The 23,548-nt window shown below is 40.6% G+C and overlaps 1 protein-coding gene across 1 annotated transcript in view; it reads right to left on the bottom strand.

Annotated features, from left to right (window-relative positions):
• Positions 1-23,041, bottom strand: part of qless (decaprenyl diphosphate synthase subunit 1 qless) — a 28,142-nt gene extending 5,101 nt beyond the window's left edge. The window contains exons 1-7 of the mRNA XM_066725566.1: positions 22,869-23,041; positions 7,716-7,868; positions 5,604-5,737; positions 4,792-4,933; positions 591-680; positions 329-460; positions 66-260 (exon numbers count right to left, since the gene is read on the bottom strand). Of these exons, the coding sequence (XP_066581663.1) occupies positions 66-260; positions 329-460; positions 591-680; positions 4,792-4,933; positions 5,604-5,737; positions 7,716-7,868; positions 22,869-23,024 (1,002 nt within the window). The 5' untranslated portion in view covers positions 23,025-23,041. The remainder of the gene's footprint in view (positions 1-65; positions 261-328; positions 461-590; positions 681-4,791; positions 4,934-5,603; positions 5,738-7,715; positions 7,869-22,868) is intronic.
• Between the last annotated feature and the right edge of the window lie 507 nt (positions 23,042-23,548).

The following is a 23,548-nucleotide window of genomic DNA, read 5'->3' as shown; positions in this document are numbered from 1 at the left end:
GGAGGGATAAATTGAGATTGCGATTCGCTGGCTGGTTAAGTCGAGTCAATCGTGCCAATACTTACGCGTTCGCAAGCGAAAAGAACCGGTGCAGTGGCTAGGCCAAGTTTAAGATCGGCCGCTGTTGGTTTACCCATGGCGTCTGATGACGAGACAAAGTCCAAAAGATCATCGACCAGCTGGAAAGCTAGACCAATATTTCTCCCATACTGGAAGGCAAGCTCGGTCAACTGCTCGTCAGCATTCGCGAGCATTGCAACCTTGAAGAAAAATCCGAACGTTTGATCCACTCCAGTTCAACTGGCAATTATATTCCACAGAAACTCACAGCTTTTGAAGAGTTTGCGATCAAGCTAGCTGTCTTACGATATGTCTTCGTGAGGTAGTGAGTAAATCTCTCGTTCTCCGTCTCTTTCGATCCAAGCTGCATGAACTCTCCCTGAACCAAATCCGTCACGACCTGAAAAATACTTTCTGTATAGTGATTCTTAACACTGATATATAAACAGCGAGATCCGTTTCGAGAAGCTCCTTCTTTCCCGATCTTTGATTCGACGATATATATATATATATATATATATATATATTACCTGACTTAGGGTGATTGTGACGTCATTGTTTCGAAGTCGGGCAATCATCATCGTGGCGATGGACAGAATGTAGTCGCCAGCCATTGTAGCCTGGAAGAAGAGGATGATAATTATAATCGCGAAGAGATAAGAAGAGCGGAGTATTGGAAGTGCAGTGGTGGGGGGATTAAGGGAACGTAGAGGGCGCTACGAAAGGTGAGCAGCGGTACCTCGGCGAAACAGCGAAGTACGTTTTTTCGCAGCGGCGTCTCGGATCCAGGATGGAAAGTAGGCGGAATGGAAACTCGCGTTGAGGCAGTATAACGAGTGGTGGAAGTAGAAACCATGGATTACAAAGTCTGAGAGACAATAAGCTGCTCCATAGGCGCATTTCGCCAGTCGTAAAGCGGTAAACCAAAAGAAAATCATTAATAAAGCATGGCTGGCATCGGACAACGCGCCGAAACCACAATTTCTTAATGACTCTTAATGGCCTAGACTCACTCGCCGTATTACTATACGCACGACCACGCGAATGCGACCAATAGTGCACTAACCCGCTAATTACTCTTGCGCCATTTTCAGATTTCTCATATTTTTTTCTTTCCACATACAATTACTTCTCAGGGTCTGTTTCTTGCAGCTGGATAAATATCGGCCTTTACTTGCTCGCTTAATTTCGCGCAAATCTTTAATAACATTTTCTCGGTTAAACTTATACCGATACATTAATTAAGCCATTATATTTGTTTTGAATTTAATAACATGGTAAGCGGTGCAGTAACCCAGCTAACGACTCTTGCGCCATTTTTACGCTCTTTTCTTCTGCAGTTTCACGGCCTTCGTCTTTTTTTCCCCTGCAAGATTACGTTTACTTCCTCTAACGAGCAATTACTTTGTAAAACGTAGTTATCACGATCGTTATTCCAGAACTAATCGTCCTCTGACTACGTTTGCCCCGCTCCACTTCTTTTTTCTATCTCTTTCCCGTAAGTACCGAGCATTATAGAGATATTCCTCGGGGAAACGATGGTCGCAAGAAAAGGATCGACTGGATGGATAAAATTATCGCTTCGGGATTATGTTACCACTCCTGCACACACAGGTGTTCGCAGCTTCGGTGAAAGGGAATCCGGCGAATGTTAAATCCAACAGGTGCTTCATCGTGGCGAACCAATCCATTAATAAATTATTATAATACAACAAGTTCGTGTACCTCCGATACGTCACTTTTGGTACATGCATGCCACACTATCGGCATAAAAATCAGCCATTGGCATAGGCATCGCTCAACTAAAACTATTTAGCATTCGGAATGCTAATCGATTCCACTTTCATCGATTACCTCTTTACTGCTGGCTGCGTTGGCACATCTCTATTTTATTATTTCCTTGGACATTTTTCTCTCTTTCCATATACATATTCCTATAAATTTAGCAGAGATTCGCTTATCGACGAAAAATCCAGATAAATAAGAATGCATGGAGTAAATTTGCTTATTGGCTGATCCATTCGTTCCTTATTCATTCTACTTCGTCGATATTCGTGGCTAAGGTTCGTCCATCGGCCACGATCCAGTGTACGTGAATGTCGCAGAGGTCGTCGAGGCTTTTTGTCTCGACCTCGCCAAGTTTGCAAGTTTCACATCCGGCATTGAGTCGCCTCTTTTTTTTCACGCCATCCTCCCAGGCTCCCACAGCGGGACACGCACAGTGATTTCTTTTCGAAAATCCGTCACGCAGCTCGTACTTATTCTCATAGACGATGGCCAAGCCAGAGTTCCGGAATTTCCCAAGAAACTCGTAAACAAAGCCGTCCAAAGATTTTCGTTTCCGATCTTTCAGAAGCTTGGGACAGTTGCGTCAGGAAAATCTATAACACATCAATCCCAGACATGCAATCACACTTCGTCGTGTCGAAATCGACCAAGTTGTCCTTGCAAGTATTTTTTTTTTTCCAACCACGGCACATTCGTTATGAATAATCGTGTAAGGTGCGACGTATGTGTGCGTGTGCTGTGATTTTTTCTACTTTAATAATAATCGTCTCGCTCGTTTTTCTTTCAGTCGAGAAAATTCTTCCATGGCTTTCTAAAACAATCAGAGATTCAGGCTGCGAGCTGGAAAAGAGAAAATGGATGAAATTCGATTCCTTGCAGTTTGAAGGATTATGGGATTGATCGTATGGTATGAGGAGTGAAGTGAGGGGTGGGGGTTTAACAAGGTGAAGAAAGGAAGTTATATAGAAAAATTGGTCGAGTGGTGCTCGTAGGATTTAACGAGTGTCGGAGAAAAATGAAGAGACGGAGACGTATGTGTCGAATGTTGTAAAAGGTGTGGCTTTCAAGGGGGTCCTCTAACGAATTGCGTAACCAGGTCACATTAGCAAAACGCTAATCGAGAGACCTCTGGTTAAAGTGTATATAATATTTATCGTGTTGCTTGCAACAAGGCCATCAGCACCAATATCGCGTTAATTACTACTCTTCTTCTTCTTCTTCTTCTTCTTCCCCCCCCCTTTTCTCTTGTTTTCTTCATTTTTCTTCGGGAATATTAACGACGTTTAAATCATCGCTCCTTGAAAGGATCGTCGACTTGGCGAACACTGGCGAGTAGCAGATAAATCCTCCGGTAAATTGAGAAAGACGATTGTGGATGCTCGATCGTCAATGGGAATCACTGGAAGCGACGAATCGTGAATGGTTGCGAGCTCGGATATTTCGTAAGCTGCCTAAATCATTAGCGAAGAAGAATGACGAATGAAATGTAAACATCCGAAAGTTATGGATCCTGAGACAATCGTCAGTCGTATATATATATATATATATATATATATATATATGCCTGCTTGACTTACCGGATTTTCAGCCTGGCAAATTTCGCAACGGTGCACGAAGCTACTCGCGCGTGTATACGCTTAGAAATCGGAGAACAAAAATTAAAGAAAATAGAAGAAAAGAAAAAAAAGCGAAGCTTCGACTGTCGGGCCACCCGAGTGACGCAACGCTGCCGCTCGGGGACGTCGAATCCGATCGGGAAAGTTGAGGACGAAATTTGAGAAGTTTCGCCGGCGCTTGAGTAAGAAAGATAAACAGAGCACGGAGGAGGCAAATATCGAGTGGAAAAAGTGATCCTGGGTCTATCGATATTTCGTATAGGCTCTGACGCGAACAGCGAGAAATTGTGCGACGCGAACCGGCAGGCTGGAGAGTGGTTTGGCAAGAGAGCGTGCGTCGAAATGGAGAATACGAGAAGGAAGAGAGGGCGAAAGGAACACGCGCGTGACGTCACAGCCGCTATTGGCGTGCACGTACTTGACCTAGCCAGTAGGCTCTACCGTACGTACTCTCGTTTCACTTGCCTGAGCCCCGGTGCAATGCACTTGCACTTGTCTCTATTTGCTGGCGATTAGCACCGCGCAACGTAATAATAAAACGGCCGGGGATAATTGGTCTCTCTATAAGTGTATATATATATATATATATATATACACGTAAACGCGTATCGAAGATAAGGGAAGGATCGTTATCGACGGGCGAGAAAAATTGGGTCACGTAGGCGCGAAAGCAGCGGAATATACATACGAGATTGCGTAAATCGTGTGTATCACTGCGACCTTTACGCATAAGCGCTTTGAGGATGAGACGCTTTGATCGGTTAAACTCTTGCTTTTAGCCAGTTCACTTTCTCCTTCCGCTGGCCACCGTGTGGTGCCTCGCTCGCTCGCAGCTCGTTTGCTCGCTTGGAAAGCACTCTCGAGCGTTATCGGCGTATCAAGAAACTCACTCTGTTTGTATATATATTATATGGCAGACAGAAAATTGGCAATCCGTCCATTCATCCAGCAGATTCCTGCGGATTATGCAACGAAGAATGTGCAATTTCGATTTTCGATCGCGCGTATACCGCCGAAAGTCACAGGGAAGTTGTTTTCGAGGCCATTTCGGGCGACTTCCGGTTCCAGGCTAAGAAAGCGCGAGTGGTCATTCTAAGCAGTGTGAATCGCATTAGCCTCCTTCCTGCGGCATTCCAGAGAGAGTTTGCCTTTCCATCGATCGCGTCGATCGAGCTCCGGGAAACCGAGCCTGCTTCCCTCCTTCTCTGACACTAACCTAACCTCGCTCATTCTTTCTTTCCACGTAGTTTCTTAAATTATTTATTCGCGTATACTGGTTCGTCGCGCCTTTAAAATAACGCCGCGGTTTGTACCAAGTAGTACCAACCTTCTTCTGGCTCCAGACCTCGTTGACCGATGGTTTGCCTCGTCGTATTGGTGACTGATCGATGACGTCATCGTGCAGCAAGGAAGCATTGTGGATCATCTCCGAGATCATCGCCACTTGCTTCTGCGATGGTAGGAGGTTGCTGAAATTCAACGAGCGTTTCTCATGAAAGTTCTCCGATGTATATATATATATATAGTGTTGTGTATATACCTACCAATATCGCGATCTAGAGAAAGCAAGCAAGTTCTCGAAAAGCAATTTCGTGGATACCTACGTTTAATCGGGCATAAAGGTATAATATTTGTGATCCCGATCCGATTGCTTGGACACTAATCGCGGTAGAACCATTCGAGCCACCAACTGCAGCGATTGCACTGGCTAATGCCATTTCGGGCCCTTCGAAACGGCGAAAGGAAATTGACCGAGTGAATTTCAAGATTTACGCGGAATTGGGAGAAAGCGACGATGTTGGATGGAAGAAAAAAAAAGAATAGCGTTTATTGTGAGCAGCTACGATAATTTATTACTCGACTTTTGTCGCCATCACCATTTTTTCTTTTCTCCAGCTGAGTTTTATCGAAGGGAATATTAATTTAAAGAACTGTATATATAGCAGGGTTGTAATACAGTTTCTCATTGTTATTTTTTGCTTCTTCCACTTGAGTTATATCGAAAGGAATATTAATTTGGAGAGCGGTAGCGGTGGGATTTAATATAGTTTCATCGTTCTAGGAAAGGAGATTAATTTCACTTTTAGCTTTCAGCGTGGCAAGCTGCGTGGAATGTGCACGAGTTGTAAACTGACTCACTCTCTTCCTTTGTGGTAATTGATGGCTCGTGACACGAGGATGGCCACCATTGGTCGCAGTGCTTTTCCCTGCCCGTCGAAGTAATAAGTCGATATGGTTTTCAGCTCTTCGCTCGTCCCATTTGCCAACAGTACCTGAAATACATAATTCGACCTTGACCTTAGTAGTCCTCTCATCATTCGAGATTATTCGATAAATCCTTTGTATATGTATATATAGTATATACCACATGCATCAGTCACAGTCAACAACCTCAAAAATTCCTGCTCCTCTCGTGAAATCTTTTCCGTCCTTCGTCTACGCTACTCTACGCGACTAACAAGTGGCTATTCTTCAGTTGCAACAGGTACAGTTAAAAAAGAGGCGGAAAGGTTACTGGCGCTGATTTCAAATTCCAGACGCTAAGCGAGCTGAAAGTTCGCACTGGAATTTGGCCAAAGTCGAAAGGAGCGAATTATATGCTACACGTGTCATTTCACAAGCTTACGTCACGTCTGATCCGAGCTTTGCCCCCTGTCCCCCATGAGACCGGAAGTCTGCCACCCCAAATACAAGAAAGAAACGAAGAGAAAAAATCTACCTTTACGCCCATATGTATCTATATATATATATACACACATATGTATATATAAATGAGCGAAGGACGCTCGGGCTCTTCTCTTTAGCGTACGCCATTCTTATGCAAAACTCATATTCGTGCGGAGACGCGCTGCAAGGAAGAAAAAAGAAACGGCAATGGAGAGATAAAAACCGGTCGGAGGGACACACGTATATACTATCGATAGCTCGCTCCAGTGAGAAAAAAAAACGTATATTCGATGAAGAAATAAGCACGCGTGTGTATATATAGATATTGTTTCGACGTTCACGCGAATTAAAGGAAAAGTTTATTTTTTTTTATACTGATAAAGTGTTACGATAAAAAAAAACAGATGGGTTTCGAGCGATTAAACAATTTATCTATCGTGAAAAGAATGAGTTTCGAGAGTCAGTCGAGATGCGTGATTATGGTGGTTGGGCGTTTGGCGAGCGAAAGCAACGCGACTTCACGGTCTGCATATGGCAAAGTGGAGAACTTTTACTCACGGACGCGCGATGCGTGGAATAGTGTACGCGGCATGTAAACTCACGTAGAAAGCACCTCTCTTTGCTTGCTAAACTGGCCGTTGCACTCGCACACGCCCATCACCGACGCTTCGTTACGGAACTATGAGCACCGGTCCTGCTGGTCGACTAATCGTCGTCTTCCAAATTCAATTACGTTCTGCCAATAAGGAATGAGTTTGATTGAATTTTTAACGCGATTTCTCCGTCATCCGGAAATATATTTTATTTTTCACCATTTTCCGATCGAAGACGAGAGGTTTTAATCTGGCTGATGCGAGCAGTCTTGAACACTTTTTTTAAAGAGCAGCTGCGTCCGCGCACAGTCGATTTGACGGGAATACAGCTTAAGTACATCACGAACAGTAACGTCGGTCGACTAATTGTCGTCTTGCAATTAAAAAGAAACTATATAAATGATGTCTCGACGGCAATTTTAACTCTCGAAACATTATATTTTATACGAAGATTATAATGTTTTAATTTTTCTATTCACTACTATTCTAAAATACGTTTATTTAATCGAATAAAACTTTAACTGTACCTGAATTACTTGATATAAATAGAAACTGAATATAGATCAGATTTTTGACGGTTTCCTTAATCGCGCACATTTTTAACTATTTTTCTATCGAAAATCACAAATTTCAGTGCTGTTGATAGCAATTTTCTTATAAGAGAATTTGCGCGGGAAAACTCGGCTAGTCGACTAAAAGTCGTCTTAGACGCGCCAAATGCATCATACAAGAATAAGTGAACAGAGAGAGAGAGAGAGCAGCAAGATTGTCCGCAGTGTCCGTCATCGGGATTCGTCTTCGTGTTCGCTCTTAGGATTTTTAGGTCGAGAACGACGGGTTTTCGCGGGTTATTGTGACGCAATATTTCTTTTATAGCGCTGCATCTTGCAAAACACGTCGCGTTTTCACGTTACGCGCGTGCGCGTCAACCGTGCAGCGGACAGATTTTGCGAGGCGCTGAAAGAAAAGTTGTCTGAAAACTCTGTCTCACCTGCCGTATGTCGTCGTAAATGTACTTGAGGTCGTCCTCGAGGAGTCGGTAAGGGTCCACTTGGTACTCCGGCAAGGATCCAGGCTGCTGCGTCTGCATCGAGCTCATCGCTCGTCCGGCTACTCCGAGTCTGCATTCCCGCGTACTCCTCTTCTGCGAGAGAAACGTTCGAGAGGATGAGAAAAATAAAGAAAGAGAAGAAAAACATGAAAAATGACAGAATGCAATGAGAATTGTCGTGCAGTAGAATTATCATGACGCGATCGGGCGGCAGTTACGCGTACGACTTACTACTAGTCCGACGAAGCGTTGACTTTTACCACTGAACGCATGACGCGGTCGCGCGGATCATTGACTTTACTACTTTCAGCTGGCACTGTTATCTCGCTGCTACTCTCAAACCGACTCTAATTTCTTGCGGCTGTTGTTGTTGTTGTTGTGACGTTGTTTTTCTCCCGTCGTTTCTCTCGTATAATTCGTTGGAGCGTGCAGCAGTCAGATTCTTTAGCTCCCACTCGCGCTTCAGAAGCAATCGGCTCGCAGGCGATTGCCACACGAAAGTGTGCCAATAGGCTTAATTAAAAGATACCTGCTTTAATTTCTGCTCGTGCGCCAGTAAGTAGCCATGTAAATACAGTTTCCAGTGAATTTCACGAGCTTTTTCTTCGTTGCTTTCGTAGTATTGTTGTTTGCTGATTCTAATGTTTGTTTACCTTTCGTCGGAATGCCGCGTGATTTTCCAAGCGAGCTCACTCGAGAAGCGACAGTGTGGCGGCTTCGCATTCTTCCACTCGAGAGTACACAACCGATCGACCTACCCTTTCGTAATATCCAGCTTTGCTTCTGATTCTCTCTCGACATTCAGTGCCGAGCGTTCACTCTTCGGATATGCTAACGAGGGAACTTTAACGGCGGAGAAGAAGATGGACAGTGGCACGGAGAGGGATAGACGGATGGACGGATAGATTTATTATTATATATATGGAGAGAGAGAGAGAGAGAGAGGGGGGGAGGGGAGGGGGGAAGGAGAGAGACGTTTTGATGAATGGTCCGATTGATCTTATTGCAGGTGGCAAATCGTTTTAATTGGCAGCGCAGTTTCACAAGTCTGTAGGATTGATCGAGGTCACGCCCAGCAAATGACAGTTTGTACACAGCCAGGCAGATTCTGTAATAATCCCGCTTGCGATCGTGATTCGCACGATATCTCTATATAATTATCAGTCGTTATGCGTTGGCGGTGTGTGGAATGTTATGTGATTACAGGAATGTGCAATTTCAAACGATTTATTATTCATAATGCATTATAACACTTTCGCGATGAGCTCTCGAATGGGAGGTCGAAGTTTTATCCATTTTAATTCCTATTATTTCTTATCGAGTGTATTTAGAAAATTTCCAGTCTATTGGAATCCATTGATCTCGAAGCGATATTCAAATCTTTTTTATTTTTAGCATTTGTTTCTTAGAATCAAACTAATAAGATTATTTACCGAAGAATATTTTCGACCGACTCGGTAAAAATATAGTTTTTACCGTATTGGTGTATATAATGCGAAGGGTAATAAACTATTAAAACGTGTATGTAATTTCAAATTATTTATTGTTCATAATACTTTATGTTTTCGCGATGAACTATTGAATGGAAGGTCAAAGGATTATCAATTAATTCCAATTAAATTTATCTAGAAAATTTCAGAGCTGTTGGAATAAATTATCTAACGTAATATAAAGGTCAGTTGATTGTTTATATTTTAGAATCAAGAACGATGGTGGCGTGAAGCATGTAATGGATTATTGAAATATGCTTCGGCTCCTAACGATTTATTATTCACATAAGTGTTATAATACTTTCACGATAATCTCTCGGATGGAAGGTCGAGGTGTTGCCAATTAATTTCAATTATTCGCAATTAAATTAATCCAGAAAATTTCAAGTCTATTGGAACTAATCGATTCGAGTGATACCAAGGTCCACTGAATACATTAATTCTAAAATCCAACTGTAAACCTACAGGATCGAATAATCTGGATCCTTTTTGTCCTAGTAGATCTTCCAGTCTCTTAATCGTATTGCATATGTATATATATATAACTTGACATTTCGAGAGAAGCAGCCACTCACGATCTTCACGACGATGACGAATGATAATGGCGTTGATGATCGTGATCATGATAATGATTCTCAAGCATAATAAAATTGCTTTTCACAGCAAAGAAAACGTTTACATTATTCAAGATAAAAAAGTGCAATGTTAAATGTTACTGGGCTAATGCTGGAAATATTACTACACACCAGCAAAGCTTGCCATTAAATAGGCATAATCGATCCCTCGAACTACACTCGTATTTTTTTTTTAATTACTGCATCTTGATCATCTCGGAGAACGCGTCTTGTTCTTCATCATCGCGATGTTATTTTCTCGCGCAGTTGTGGCAAAAGACGGTGTGCAACAACTTTCTCGCGAGAGTTCTCAGCCGTGACCGTCGAAACTGTTCACGCATTGTGACGACAGTTCATGAAAACGCTGGCTGCTCCACGGAGATGTTATTGACCTCGGTTTACGCGTTGATTGGCTCACTTGAAAATCTCATTTTAGATCTCGTAGATCGTGGAGGATCCAACGGTATTCGGGATGTTACGGAGAGCTTCGTGACAGACTTAAGGGCGGTTCATATTTTTTTATGAAATCAGTCAAGGATACGCAACACTGAACAATGACCATATTGGTTATTGAATGTGCAGCCATACGTATCCCGTGATCATTAACTCACTATTAAATCCTGTTGCAGATCTCGTGGATCGTTGGAAATTCAGCAATTAATGAAAATTGCATAGTAGACTTAAGGTCGGTCCATATTATTCTACAAAATCAGTGGATGATATTAACACTCAGCAATGACCATATTGGTTATTGAATGTGCACAGCCATACGTATCCCGTGATCATTAACTATCACTGTTAAATCCTGTTGTAGATCTCGTGGATCGTTGGAAATTTAGCAATTAATGAAAATTGCATAGTAGACTTAAGGTTGGTCCATATTATTCTACAAAATCAGTGGATGACATGCAACACTCTGCAATGACCATATTGATTATTGAATGTGCAGCCATACGTATCCTGTGATCATTAACTCACTAGTAAATCCTATTGTAGATCTCGTGGATCGTTGGAAATTTAGCAATTAATGAAAACTGCGTGGTAGTTTTAAGGGCGGTCCATATTTTGCTATGAAATCAGTCAAGGATATGCAACATTGAGCAATGACCGTATTGGATGTGTGGCCATGCGTGTCCTGTGATTTCACGTCACTCGCCCGGCTAAATGTGCACTTATTACATTCCGCAAAACTAGTTACAACGGCAGCAACAGGCAAGTTCACTGTATCCAACTTTTACCGCGTTTACGAATCACCGGTGGCGGTCCCAAGGCCACAGTCAAAGCGAACAGTAGCCGCATGCACTGCACTACCTGCATCTATCGAAAGGGTAAAATATTGCCAATACACGCCAAAATTAATCCCGCTGTTTACATGCTTTAAACGGTAGAAACGTCCCCCAACTGTATATATATATATATGCACATATATTATATATATATATATATATATATATGCACATATATTATATATAGTTAGCCTGAACGGAAATTGAAAGTAAAAGGATAGATCTCTTTCGTCTCGACTCGCTAAACGCACACTTATATAATTCTTAATTTTAACGGTGTAATTGATTATACAATGTAACAAACTATTCATAATAAAAGCTTGACTTTACATAAAAACTTGGCGGGAACTAAGCCGCTTAGAGGAATTTTATTGCATAAATGCCAGACGTGGCCGAAAATATTAATTATCATTGACGAGAGCCTAATAATTTAATAGATTAGCTTGTTACGTGAAATTGCAGAAATTAATCAGAATTCCTGTCTCTCGGAGTCTGACCGGAGAGGTGAAAGTGGTCCATCGCAAGGTGGCTTCGCGTGTCATCATTAATTGCAATTCCTGACATTCATCGGGCTTGCTTGTTAAATAAAAGACAACGAAAAAAAAAAGAACGTTAATTAACTAGTCTGAAAGTGACGATATATCGAGTCTTATCGCGGTGGTGTAAAGTAAGTAACCGGATGTTAAAAATTGAGAAAACCAGGAGAGATGGAGCAGGTTTCTGAAAGCTCGAAGGAATGCGAAAACACGTAAGAGTTAACGTAATAATACTTTTTGATGGCTGCAACCAATTAGCGCTGACGACCGGGCAATGATTTGCTAAATTCTTGTGGTTTCATTTCTCCAATGATTTTGTATTCGACTATAGAGGAACCAGCGGGAACCAGCTTCATTCGGCTCGACCAAATGTATTCAAGGAATTTATCAGTATTTCTGAGAAACTAGAAGTAGTTTTCTCATCTATCCAGCAGAGATTATCAGAACGAAAATAGAATTTCGAGTATATTAAATAATCAAATTGAAAGATTGCTTCATTCGCGTATAGAAACTGTCGAGGATTGAGATTTTAGGTGGAGGTTAAGAAGTTTTTCGCGGTTAAAAGTGTAATTTTGTTATTTAAGCGCAGTCCATTTTAAAACACAATTATGTCATTGGCGATGTTCTGCCACGTACACAGGGTCGAGTCGAAAATAGTTTGGATACATAACCAATTATTACGTTCACTTTTGGATAATTTATTCCTCGTTAAACGACGGTTCGTCTCTTCTTGTGTTTGAGCTTGTCGCGTGAGAGAACAAGACAGAATCCCGAAAATTCCAACGGACCAATTTGGAACCCGTGATTCACAAATTACAAAACGCTTCCGCATCGATTTCAATTTCAAATCACTTGGCAATTCTTCGCCGAACAATGTGCAAGCTTTTGCCGAGAGATTATAAGGAAGCTATATGTGCACAAAGACTCGTATATTGAACGAGAATTATTTAAAAGCACGTTCTTCAGCTTCTTCGTGGCTAACGAAACAATCGAGCTGATAGAAGAAAATGCTAGACGAGGCCTTTTCTGTTGTCAAAAATAAAAAAAGCATCCTCTTGTGCCCACACTTTATGACACACAATGTAAAAATAAATGATTTCCTGAGCCAGTGTATAAATTTTTATCGCGAATCCTAATTTATTGCCAAGGAGTTTCCAGTTTTCTAAACCAGACGAAGCCGAAAAACAGAATTTATCGATTCTGGATTGCAAATATTTAAAACTGTAAAACTGTTCGACTATTTAACAAAAGAATTCAAGGATATGATACGGACGAGTCTCCAACCGGGAAATGATTGATCGAATAGGAAATCGTAACCTTTGGGGTGCTATTTTTGGGACGAGCATTGAAATTATGCAAATCAAGTTACCATTTTTGTACAACTATATAGGATCGTCAGCAGAAAAAACGGACCTCCGCGATGATCACGAGTAGAAATTTGGATTAAAAGTTGGTTATTCATACAGAATTTCGAGAAAGGGTTGATCAGCTTAGAGAATTGAAATTTTGCAATTATTCGAATCAAGTTACAATTATTATATAACAATATAGGATCATGTAACGGATAGAAAAAAATGAATCTCCGCATTGATAACGAATAGAAATTTGGATTAAATATATGAATCATTGTTTTAGCATTTCGAAAAAGGGTTGGCCAGCTGAGAGAATTGAAAACTGGCGTGGAAAGTGAAAAAAAGGAGAGAAAAGAAAGTGCGATGGAGCGAACGGTGATCAATTTTGAGTTAAATTGTTGACTCAGGGGGGGGGGGGCATTGTGCAAGGAGGAAAGAAAGGATGAAAGTATATATTTTGGCAGGTGGCTGGCCGACAATGGGTCTTTCGAATTAAGGACATCCAGTCGTCCTTGAAGGTGGGTTTGAGGGTTTATTATGGCGACGATCCAAACATGTATATAGTATAGCTATGAGTGTACGTACACGATCGTGCTTTCGCAAGATCACATGTGCTCCATGGAAGTGTCTCTGTCGCAAGACACGCTCTTTAAGTTGCACCTGAGAACTTAAAATAGCCTTAAAGCCCTGTAAAATATGCAGCAACAAAAATGTTCTTACACGCGGATTCTTCGAATGAAAAATTTTCTTTGTAATGATCTCACTACATCGGAAGAATACACTTTATATATATATATATATGTGTGTATAAAGAAAAAAAATTATAGCAAGTCATGCATATATAGATATTCAAGTTGCACCTGAGAACTTGAAATAGTCTCGAAGCCCTGTAAAATATGCAGCAGCAAAAATGCTCTTGCACGTGGAATCATTGAATGTAACGTAAAGAAATTATAGCAAGTCATGCATATATCGATATTTAAGGTGCACCTGAGAACTTGAAATATTTTTAAAACCCACTAAAATATGCAGTAAGAAAATGCTCTTGCACGAGGAATCGTCGAATAAAAATGTTCCAATTGTAATAATCACTGCCTTATATATAGAGGAACACACTCTTATCTATATCTATATATACACAACGAAAAGAAATTATAGCAAGTCATGCATATATCGATATAAATATATATAGGTGGTCAGTTGAGTTGTTTAAATCGAACATAAAGTGACACAGGTCCGATCTTTCCGTAAGAGGAGAAAGTGAGGTTACGGGACGGGACTGACCGAAACCGCCGCGAGGAGGATTGTGGCAACCTCGAGTCAATTGGCAATGGTGTAAACTTGGACAGAAACATCGTGATAGCAGTCGACGATAAAGTCACGATCGATGACGTGTTTTTACTAATCTTAGTCGTGTGAAATCGTTAGTTTGCTTGCTTCGCGTCCTCGAAAATGGCCCACCAGTAATCAAGAGCCTTAAATACAGGCATATTAACCGTTTTTGAACAAGAATGTATAATTGGCCGAAGAGTGCGTTATCGAAAATTTGGTCTGTCGAACACATCTTCTTGGATCAATCGTCGGATAAATCATAAAAGTTATGGCTGAAGAGATCTCTCGCTGTCAACGTACAATATTTTTCTTGGGGATTTTATACATAGCGCGTACTTATTACATGGAGAGAAGAAGAGAAGAAATCCATCGAGTCATCTTCAAGGCTACTGCAGAGCAGCAGCCTTTTGATACGGTGTTCGATCGAAGAACGCGATAATCGTGCTTTTCACAGCAAACGCGGGAAAATAAGAACGAAACTTTCCAATTGAGCATCCTTGAGTTTTCCACGAAGGAGCTTGGAGGCGTTCTTTTGAGGATATGACTAATTGCTTATAAAATATGGTTATAATTAGTTTTTACGGTAGGCTCAACACGAGGAACGTTTTAACGAAGCGTTGAAAATTTCAAGAGTCTACATCGAGAGATAAAGATTGCGAATGAGAAACAATGGCCGATGGCTATGCGCATCTTTTACCACATTCGCAAAGCTGAGTAAGAAATCCAAGGTCGGATGCCTCGGAGTTTCTTGATACCGCGGTCATTGCATCCCCTTAAGGTTCAACATAGCTCTTGGCTCTATGAGCGAATTAAAAATGATCCCCTGCTACTCGTCGACCTTGAAGCAGAGAAACTGGATATATTTATTTCAACTCACCATGCTCACTTTACAGCGAGAACTTCGTTTAGATAGAAATCGCCTACTTACCTATACTAGCGAAATAGCAATGCACTTTATTTATAGCTCGGTGGGAAAGAATATTTTATTAATTTACTTCTGACGAGGCTGCCACTTCTTCTTCTTCTTTATTTATCGATACGTGGATGGAGCGAGAAAAGTGTTCTCTTGGTACATAGGCGAAAGTTTTCTTTTCGTTGCTCGAGAGAATTTGCTCAACTCACGCGGTAGGAGGTGGTGCGTTGGTTTAACACTCAAGAATGCTGTTGTTGCCAAATATCTTTGAAGCACCGAGGACCATCCACTGTTTATCAAACAAGTATATATACTATATATGTACATGTATATATATATATATATATATATATATACTTTCTCTTTTTCCCTGCGAAGATGAACGTAAATTTTCTTTCTTTTCCAAAAGAACTGCGTAGTTCGCCATATTTGATCGAAGAGTCCACTGAAGAAGAGTGTGAAACTGCTAAACTTGCGTATTATCGAGCCGAGCTTCCTCTAAAGATAGTGCGAGCAAGGTGATCTCTCGGAACGCTATCGAATGTCACGGTGGAATGAGGCAGAGAGGGGAATATACTTTCTCCGCATCAGCGTGCTCTCGGACCGACCCACATTCTGGGATCAGAGACGCCATGCTGATAAAGATGCTGATGACCGATGAACATTTACGGTGCACGCTTTGCTGTATAAAAATCCAAGGTCACACATACAATTCCTCTCTTCATCGATCTCTATCTTTTGGTTTAACTGTAACAGGATCAACGCAAGTACCTTCTCGGAAGTGAACATAAACAGAGTTTACTGATTGAAAAGTACCAAAACATAAAGTCGAGAAGTCACTTTGTACAAAACCATAAGAAATTCCAATCATTTCGCGAAAGCTTTTTAGAATATAAATAGAGAGAAAGATAAGAGTGAAAAAAGTCAAATGAAAACACAACTGATCTTTGATATACGCGTTCAGTTAAGTCAAATGGCTCTCTAGGCTCATCCTCCAGTGCACCTTGAATGGCACACCCTGTATACACTATAATATAGACTTAAAGCGAATTACTCATCCTGCCGAAGTTATTGCAGACGAAAATTTATGACTAATAACAACCGATGAAAAGTATCGCTAACGTTTTCAATAATCCTGCAATATATCACTAGCACGTTGGTACATAATTGGGGACGTAAACGTTGTTGCATATGGCTAACGTACAAGATCAAGGTCGCGTGTTGCTTGGAGGTAGCTGCGTATTTCTTTTGAATTCTATCGAAGAAACAACGTCCTGTCGATAGACCAATCGAGCTGGCCGGACTTAATCAAGGTCAAATCGCATTCCTCCAGCGTACTTTCCACGAGTGCCCGCAACAATCGTCGACTTTTCCACAGAGCGGTGGCGGCGGTCGCGCGGCGTCCTCAAGTGGCGCGTCGCTTAACTCGGTAAATAATATTTCGCCACACTCTCCTGTCGACGATAAAATCAATCCGCGCAGACATTTATCGGAGACTCTAACTCTCGCGCATCCTTTGATGTGTCTCTTAGACTGACAATCGTGACGATTACATCGGAGACACTCTGGAGCAATGGCGGTGGTTGAATAGGTGCCAAGACTGCGTGCCTTGACTTTGAGGGCCGATATCCTTGACCCAGATTTTTTAGTGCGTAAGGTCTTTGACCAGGAGTGCGTTAAACCGTTGGATTATAAGCTGCGTTCTCCATTGATAGCAGGATGAAAACTCGGTTCGGCCACAGAAGCCGACGAACGAGTCTGAAGAAAGTTCCTTATAGACCAAGAGGGGGGAGTGGAGGGGGGCAAGATAAGCGATAGCAGCCGCCGAGCGTTTGAGAGGAATCTCGAAGAGAGTTTCGAAGGTCTTTCTCCTGCTGCGTCTTGCCTACCCACCCAACACAAATCAAGCAATTTCTTCTTCTTTCTCACTGCTTACATATTCTTTCCATAGTATACACGCCAGACTCCGAGCTACCCCCCCCCTCCCACCGAATAATAAATTCCAGAATTCCAAATCCACTCGATGCACGACAGTTTTTCCAAGTGGCACAACACTGTTATTATATATGCTCTGTAACTTTTATGTAATATTAAGATGATTCGCGATGATGTCGTGTCTTCTGCGTTACACGCTCACTTGGCTTAGGTTTCGATAGAAAATTGTTTCAAGTCCAGCCCTCCCCGCACAGCTTTCACTTTCAGTCTCCATGCAACTCTTACACCCAGTAAACTCTCAATTAGCATTCGTCTATCTTATTTCATTTTTCCTATTCATTTATCATTGACTCTTGTATATATATATATATATATATTATACGTGTCACCCAATGACCTTTGTCTAGCAAAAGTCTGGTGAATCAACGCATGCTTATAACGTAATACAAAAAATATTCAGACACGGAGTATCGAGTTTCGATGGTGGTCGGAGTGTTTCGGGGGTCCAGAGGAACATTTGGAGATTCTCCGTTATATTATAGCGCGAGAGGAGTATAAGAAACGTGATTTCTGTAGGATTAAAATTGAAAGGATTATTACAGAGACGTTAGACGCCAAAGATGTTCAGGAGAGTGATGCTTTTTTTCTGATTCCTTCGACAAGCGGTTTCTCCGAGACGAGAACGGCATGCAGGTGGCCCCGATAGCCAAATGTGAGTCGTGGTAAAAGTTGAACGCGATTACGTGCAGCACACGCTTCGGCCTCACTGCTGCAGGTACATGTATACGCTGTTCGCAAGCTACAACGAATTTTTCCTGATCTCCCATCGAAGAGGCACTTTACATTTTACTTGTTTGTATTCCTCCGAGGGATATATATATATATATATACACATACATAAATATATATTCCTCGTGGAATTGGCAGACCTTGAGGCACGAATCGACTACCAATGAGATTATGCTTCTCGCGATCCCCTTAAACAATGGAGGATCCTATAATATAAGAAAAAAGTGGACAACATTCCTCGTGATGGAGAAGATTGAGAAATCCGAGAGAATCCTTTCTACGCGAGGCGTATTCTGGCGGGTTATAACACGCTTTCGTATTACTTTCTCCCACGAAGCGGCGCGGCTTCGTGGCACACGTGGTCGGAAAGTCCCGTCCTCTTCGTCGTGCCATTCATATCGATCTTACGCAATATATAGCTAATAAGATAGAATTCGTGGCTGATCACGCTTCCTAAAATATTCAATGGCCATAACGATGCAGGAATGGAAGGTTCGTGCACCGTTTACGAAAGCGATTCGCGCGCTAACTTCAAACTCTGCTATTTCGCAAACTCGCCTGATTTCCTTGTATATTATATGTATGTATATGTATATATAGAATCGATTATGAGATTTTACGCTTCGGCTGCTCCCAAATATTCGTCCGCGCCGGATTAAGTTTCAAATCGTTAGGATTTTCGGAGAGCACGAGTTCAACTTTCCCCTCGCGATATTCTTATTACTATATTTGCTCTCCCGCGGTAACAAAGTTGTGCCAGCCACCGGAATATTAGGGATGGGACTTTGGAGGACCAATCGTTCATTCATGCAGAGAACGTTCGATTGACGCACCGTGCGCGCACGAGTTGCGGATGAATCACGAATGTTCCATGAATGGATATGCTGTCACTGTAGGACTACGATCTTCTTTCCATAGAAATCTTTACAGGTGCTTGACGAGACGTCGACGACGAGAGATTTGCGATTCGCACGTGTTTAACGAGTCAAAACTGCCGTCTAATCTCGAGATCGACCTCAAACTTTGAATTAGCGTGAATTGCGCGTGTAACTACATGACTATATTCACGGGCAATTACATCTTGTATTAACTTCTTCGGTCTATCATAATTCTCTCATGTTTCTACAATCGTTCGATTGTTATATAGCTACGACCGTGGCCATTATAGCGAAGGCCCCTTTTTTTCTCGAGGATGACACTTGGAGTATTTATATATTATATATAAGTGGCTGCGAGTCCCGGTCGAAAAGAAAACGCTATGGTTTTTCGAGAATCCGAAGAAACTCGCTCCACGAGTCAAGTAGGCTAACCAAATATAAATGTAACGTAAAAGAGAAAGGATCGTAAGGATTAATTAATGGGTCGAGGTGCCTAATGCTGGAAAATTCATATGAGTCAGCTATTTAGTAATCCGCATAAACCAATTTATTACAGTTGAAATATCAATTATTGCTTATTGGGAAATTCGCGTGTTTTGCCTCTATTCTACTGTGTGTATAGATGTACAGGGTGTAAGTGAGGTTGTAGGAGAAATTTTGACCATGCATTTCTTTAGACCATTCTGAGTAAAAAAGTCTTATATATTTTTTTTTCTATCTTCTACCGTTTTTTAATTATTTCAATTTTTAGGTTAGCTGTAGCATTGCTCCAGCTGTAAGAGCGAGAGAGAGAGAGAGAGAGAGAGAGAGAGAGAGACAGAGGGTGTGAGAGGACGAGAGGAGCGAGCGATTTTCGCTCTTTCTCACTCTCACTGCTATAGCAATCTGATATGGAAAAGGAAAATCTGAAATAATTTTAAAATGTTAAGAGATGGAAAAAAAAGTTTATTATACTTTTTTGCTCTAAATGGTATAAAGAATCCATGGTAAAAATATCTTCTATGATTTGAATTGCATCCTGTACATATAGTGTATTATACTTCCGGAGCCACGACGCACGTAAATAAGAATTATTGGATTCAGGATTTATCATTCTACGTGTCTAAATATTTTTTTACGATTTATCGGATGAGTGCTTCTCTCTCTTTCTCTTTTTAGCTCTCACCGCTGAAGCAACATTATTGGCTAAACTAAAAATTATGTAATTTAAAAACTTTAAGAGATAGAAAAAATTTTATTAGCCTTTTTTTCTCGTAGTAGTCTAAAGCACCCATTGTGTTAAAATATGTCCTATGACTTGAGCTACGCTCTGTATATTGTATAATTTACTTCCGGAATCACGACGTACGTAAATAAGAATTATCAGGATCAAAATGTATCATTCTACGCATATTTTTGTACGATTCGATGGGCAAGTGTTTTTTCCCTGATTAGCTTTTATTGCTGGGAGCAATGTTATTGGCTAAACTAAAAATGGCGCAATTCAAAAACTTTACGAGTTAGAAAAAAATTTTATTAGACTTTTTTACTCAAAGTGGTCTAACGAACCTATGATGAAAATATCTCCTATTACCTGTATTACACCCTGTATAAAAGTGTATAGGATAAGGATTTATTATTCTGCGTGTCTAAATATTTTGGTATGATTTGTCGGAAGAGCTTTCCACACGACAAGAAAAATTTTCTATCGATACTATGAAGTCACTTAGCATGCTGGGCGAACAGTCGAAATACTTCGTGTGCTGTAAAGTGAATGAAAGTTCATTGAATAGAAAAGCATAGATAAACAAGCTGTCCACTAGGCTCATACCGTTGTATAATTAATGAGGCTTGTCGAATCGACTAAAAGTCTCATCGACGCGGCAAGATACAATTGTTTTATGCTAATGCGTAAATAAGTGCATCTAATGCAATTGACGGTAATTCGTTGCATTAGCGGCAATAATAGCATTGTGAAAATATTCATGCATTCCTGCGCGTGCGCGCAACTTTTACGGGGACAGAATGTCAAAAGAGTATATTGAGTGTGCGTCAATCAGGTGTTAACTATTTACCATTACGAAAAGGGCTGGAAGTTTCTAACGATGAGTGCGTAGTCGTTATAAAATTTGGATGATTGAAAAAATCAAGAGTAACGGCTCTCTCGAAATTACTAGAAAAATATCTAACGTCGTATTGGCTGACTGTGAGCCTTGTCAATGAAAATAAAATTATGAGAAACTTGCCAGGTAAAAGAGAAAGTAACTTTTAAAAGTCGTGGCATTTTTCAGAAATATTTTTCATATTTCGACATGAAAAATTTCTACGAGCTATCTTATTATTGGATAACATACATGTGTACATCTTGATATCCTTATCGTGTTATTGTTTTCCTCAATGAAATGAAAATTGTGAAATAAAAACAGATGCATGCGTATACATGGTTTTATACTATATGTATAGCGTGACGTGAAAGTATATATTTTTAAGAGTGCCTTTTGTTTTTACATATGTATATTGCTATATGTTTGTATGCACTATGCAAACGTGAACCGATAAATCTCTTTTATCGAAGTTTGTGAAAAATGTTTGTTTTCGCTGGAGATTGAAGGAATGGCATATAGTAAAAGTTTTAATCGAGCATTTCGGATTTGCAGGCAGTAACGTTGGAAGAACGTGTGTGTACGTGGATTACAGTCTGACAAGCCGAGAAAGTCAAGAGCGGGAGCTCCACAGGTCGACGTAGTCGAAGAAGGATCTCTCGCGAGCCGGTTAGCCTACTTACGAGAGCGGGATCTGAAATTCGTACCGTCTACGTTACGACCGGTTCTCACTGACCAATTTGATAATAATGATCTTCGAAAATGAAAGGAAAAGGACATCGATTGAATTCTCCGCTCCATCCAACGTATGCTTGGACAACCTAATTTTTCAAAAATAGTGTTTAAAACCTCCCCACATTAACATCGAACGTAACGCTTGGCTAGAAGTGAAATGATTTCAATTATTTATTAGGAATAAATTGTGTAAAAATGTTACGAGATATTACAAGATAAGTAAAGCGTAGAAAGAAAAATGTATATATGTATATATAAATGGGAGACACTTGATTATTTTAAATATATAAAATATCGTTTTCACAATTAATTTAGCGAAGAAACTGATAAATCGCTGAATTTCAATTTGAATTTGGCGCCCCTGGCTTCGCCAGCCATTTAACGCCGCTTCCATGATCAATACAACTGTTAATATAATATTTTGCAAAATGATATAATCTCGTTCCTAAAAACTTCATTAATGTGCTACACTTGAATTAACGGGAGCGCACAAGTGTATTGGCTACGTGATTACATCGTCGGATGTTAGGAGAAAGTGAAAACTAGAATATTTTTTAATCACGTAGTTAGCAGCTGACAGAGTAGCGTCTGCTACACTCTCTAGCAGACGACATTATGACCGAAAGTCCGTTTTTATCATTTTCATGTATAAGTACCACGTGAATTCCATCTTCCCGCCGCTTTCACAAATTATATTAATAATTACATTTAGTAGTCAGCACTCTATACAGATCTAAAAATTCAATTATGTTTTACGACACAGCAAAATTTAACCCCAGCATCCGAAGAAACTACCTTAAAATATCATTCGCCCCACATTTGACAGATATTATGTAAGTTAAATCGATACCCCAAAGGTTAAAGGGAAACGCTGAATAATTTTTGAATTTCACAATCAGCTTTGTTTTGACGATAAAATAATTTCTTTTATCACTAAATCATATCATTTCTTCCCGATCGGTAATCTGAATTTGTTAGGTTATGTCAGTAAAATCACGGGAATTTCACTAAAAATGAATGAAATTGATTATTTCATTCGCACAGAACCAATGTCCAAGTGTAATGTATAGTTCCGAAACTATTGAAAACATTTTTGAAGGTTGTCAGTGAGTTTTAATGGTTTTGATGAGAGATTGACAGGAGAAATTGTACCTGGCAATGCTGAACTAATGTGCTGGTAGATGTTGGAATTTCTGGTCGGGATTTGGTGCACGTAGTCGAAACTTTCCTCCGCAATTGGGCGAAATGTCCAAATTGGCACAGTTTCTCCGCACGAGCACAGAGCCTACTCGACCCTATACACGCCATAGCGAAAACTGTAGTGAGCCTGTACGCCGCCAAGTTCTCTTCTACGTTCTACCCGCAGCAAACACTTTCCAGATGCACTCAAGTCAGTCTCCCCACCGAACCTTCAAAATCCACCTCCACCACCTCTCGTCTTTCCTTCCCTTCCCTATTTCAATCTCATCCTCCCCGCCGCTGCCCGCGATGTCAGTCAGTCACATCGGTCAAATCTCACTCACATCCTGCGAGCTAGTTAGATTACCCTTGGTCTCTAATTTTTCGGCATTTGCGGATATATTTATCCGGCGATTATTCTCCAAAATCATGCTTTCGTCTTCCTTTTTTAATTAAGTTATTATTTATAATCAGGTTAACCAAGTCTGGTATGACCTGGTCTATCGTTTTCATTGTAACATTGTTCACTATATCATTTACACAATTCGCTTTTAATGATATAACATATATGATGATTCGCTATAAATAATTTTCACAACAATTTTCTTTTCTTAATTTTCTACTATATCGACACTTTATAAATTAAATTTTGT

This window comes from Prorops nasuta, unplaced genomic scaffold, assembly GCF_024137725.1.
Source record: "Prorops nasuta isolate Cenicafe-Biocafe unplaced genomic scaffold, Cenicafe_Pnas_1.2 PNAS00004, whole genome shotgun sequence".
Taxonomy (NCBI): Eukaryota; Metazoa; Arthropoda; class Insecta; order Hymenoptera; family Bethylidae; genus Prorops; species Prorops nasuta.
The sequence above is the reverse complement of the archived record's forward strand: the minus strand, read 5'-3'. Positions and strand labels throughout refer to the sequence as shown.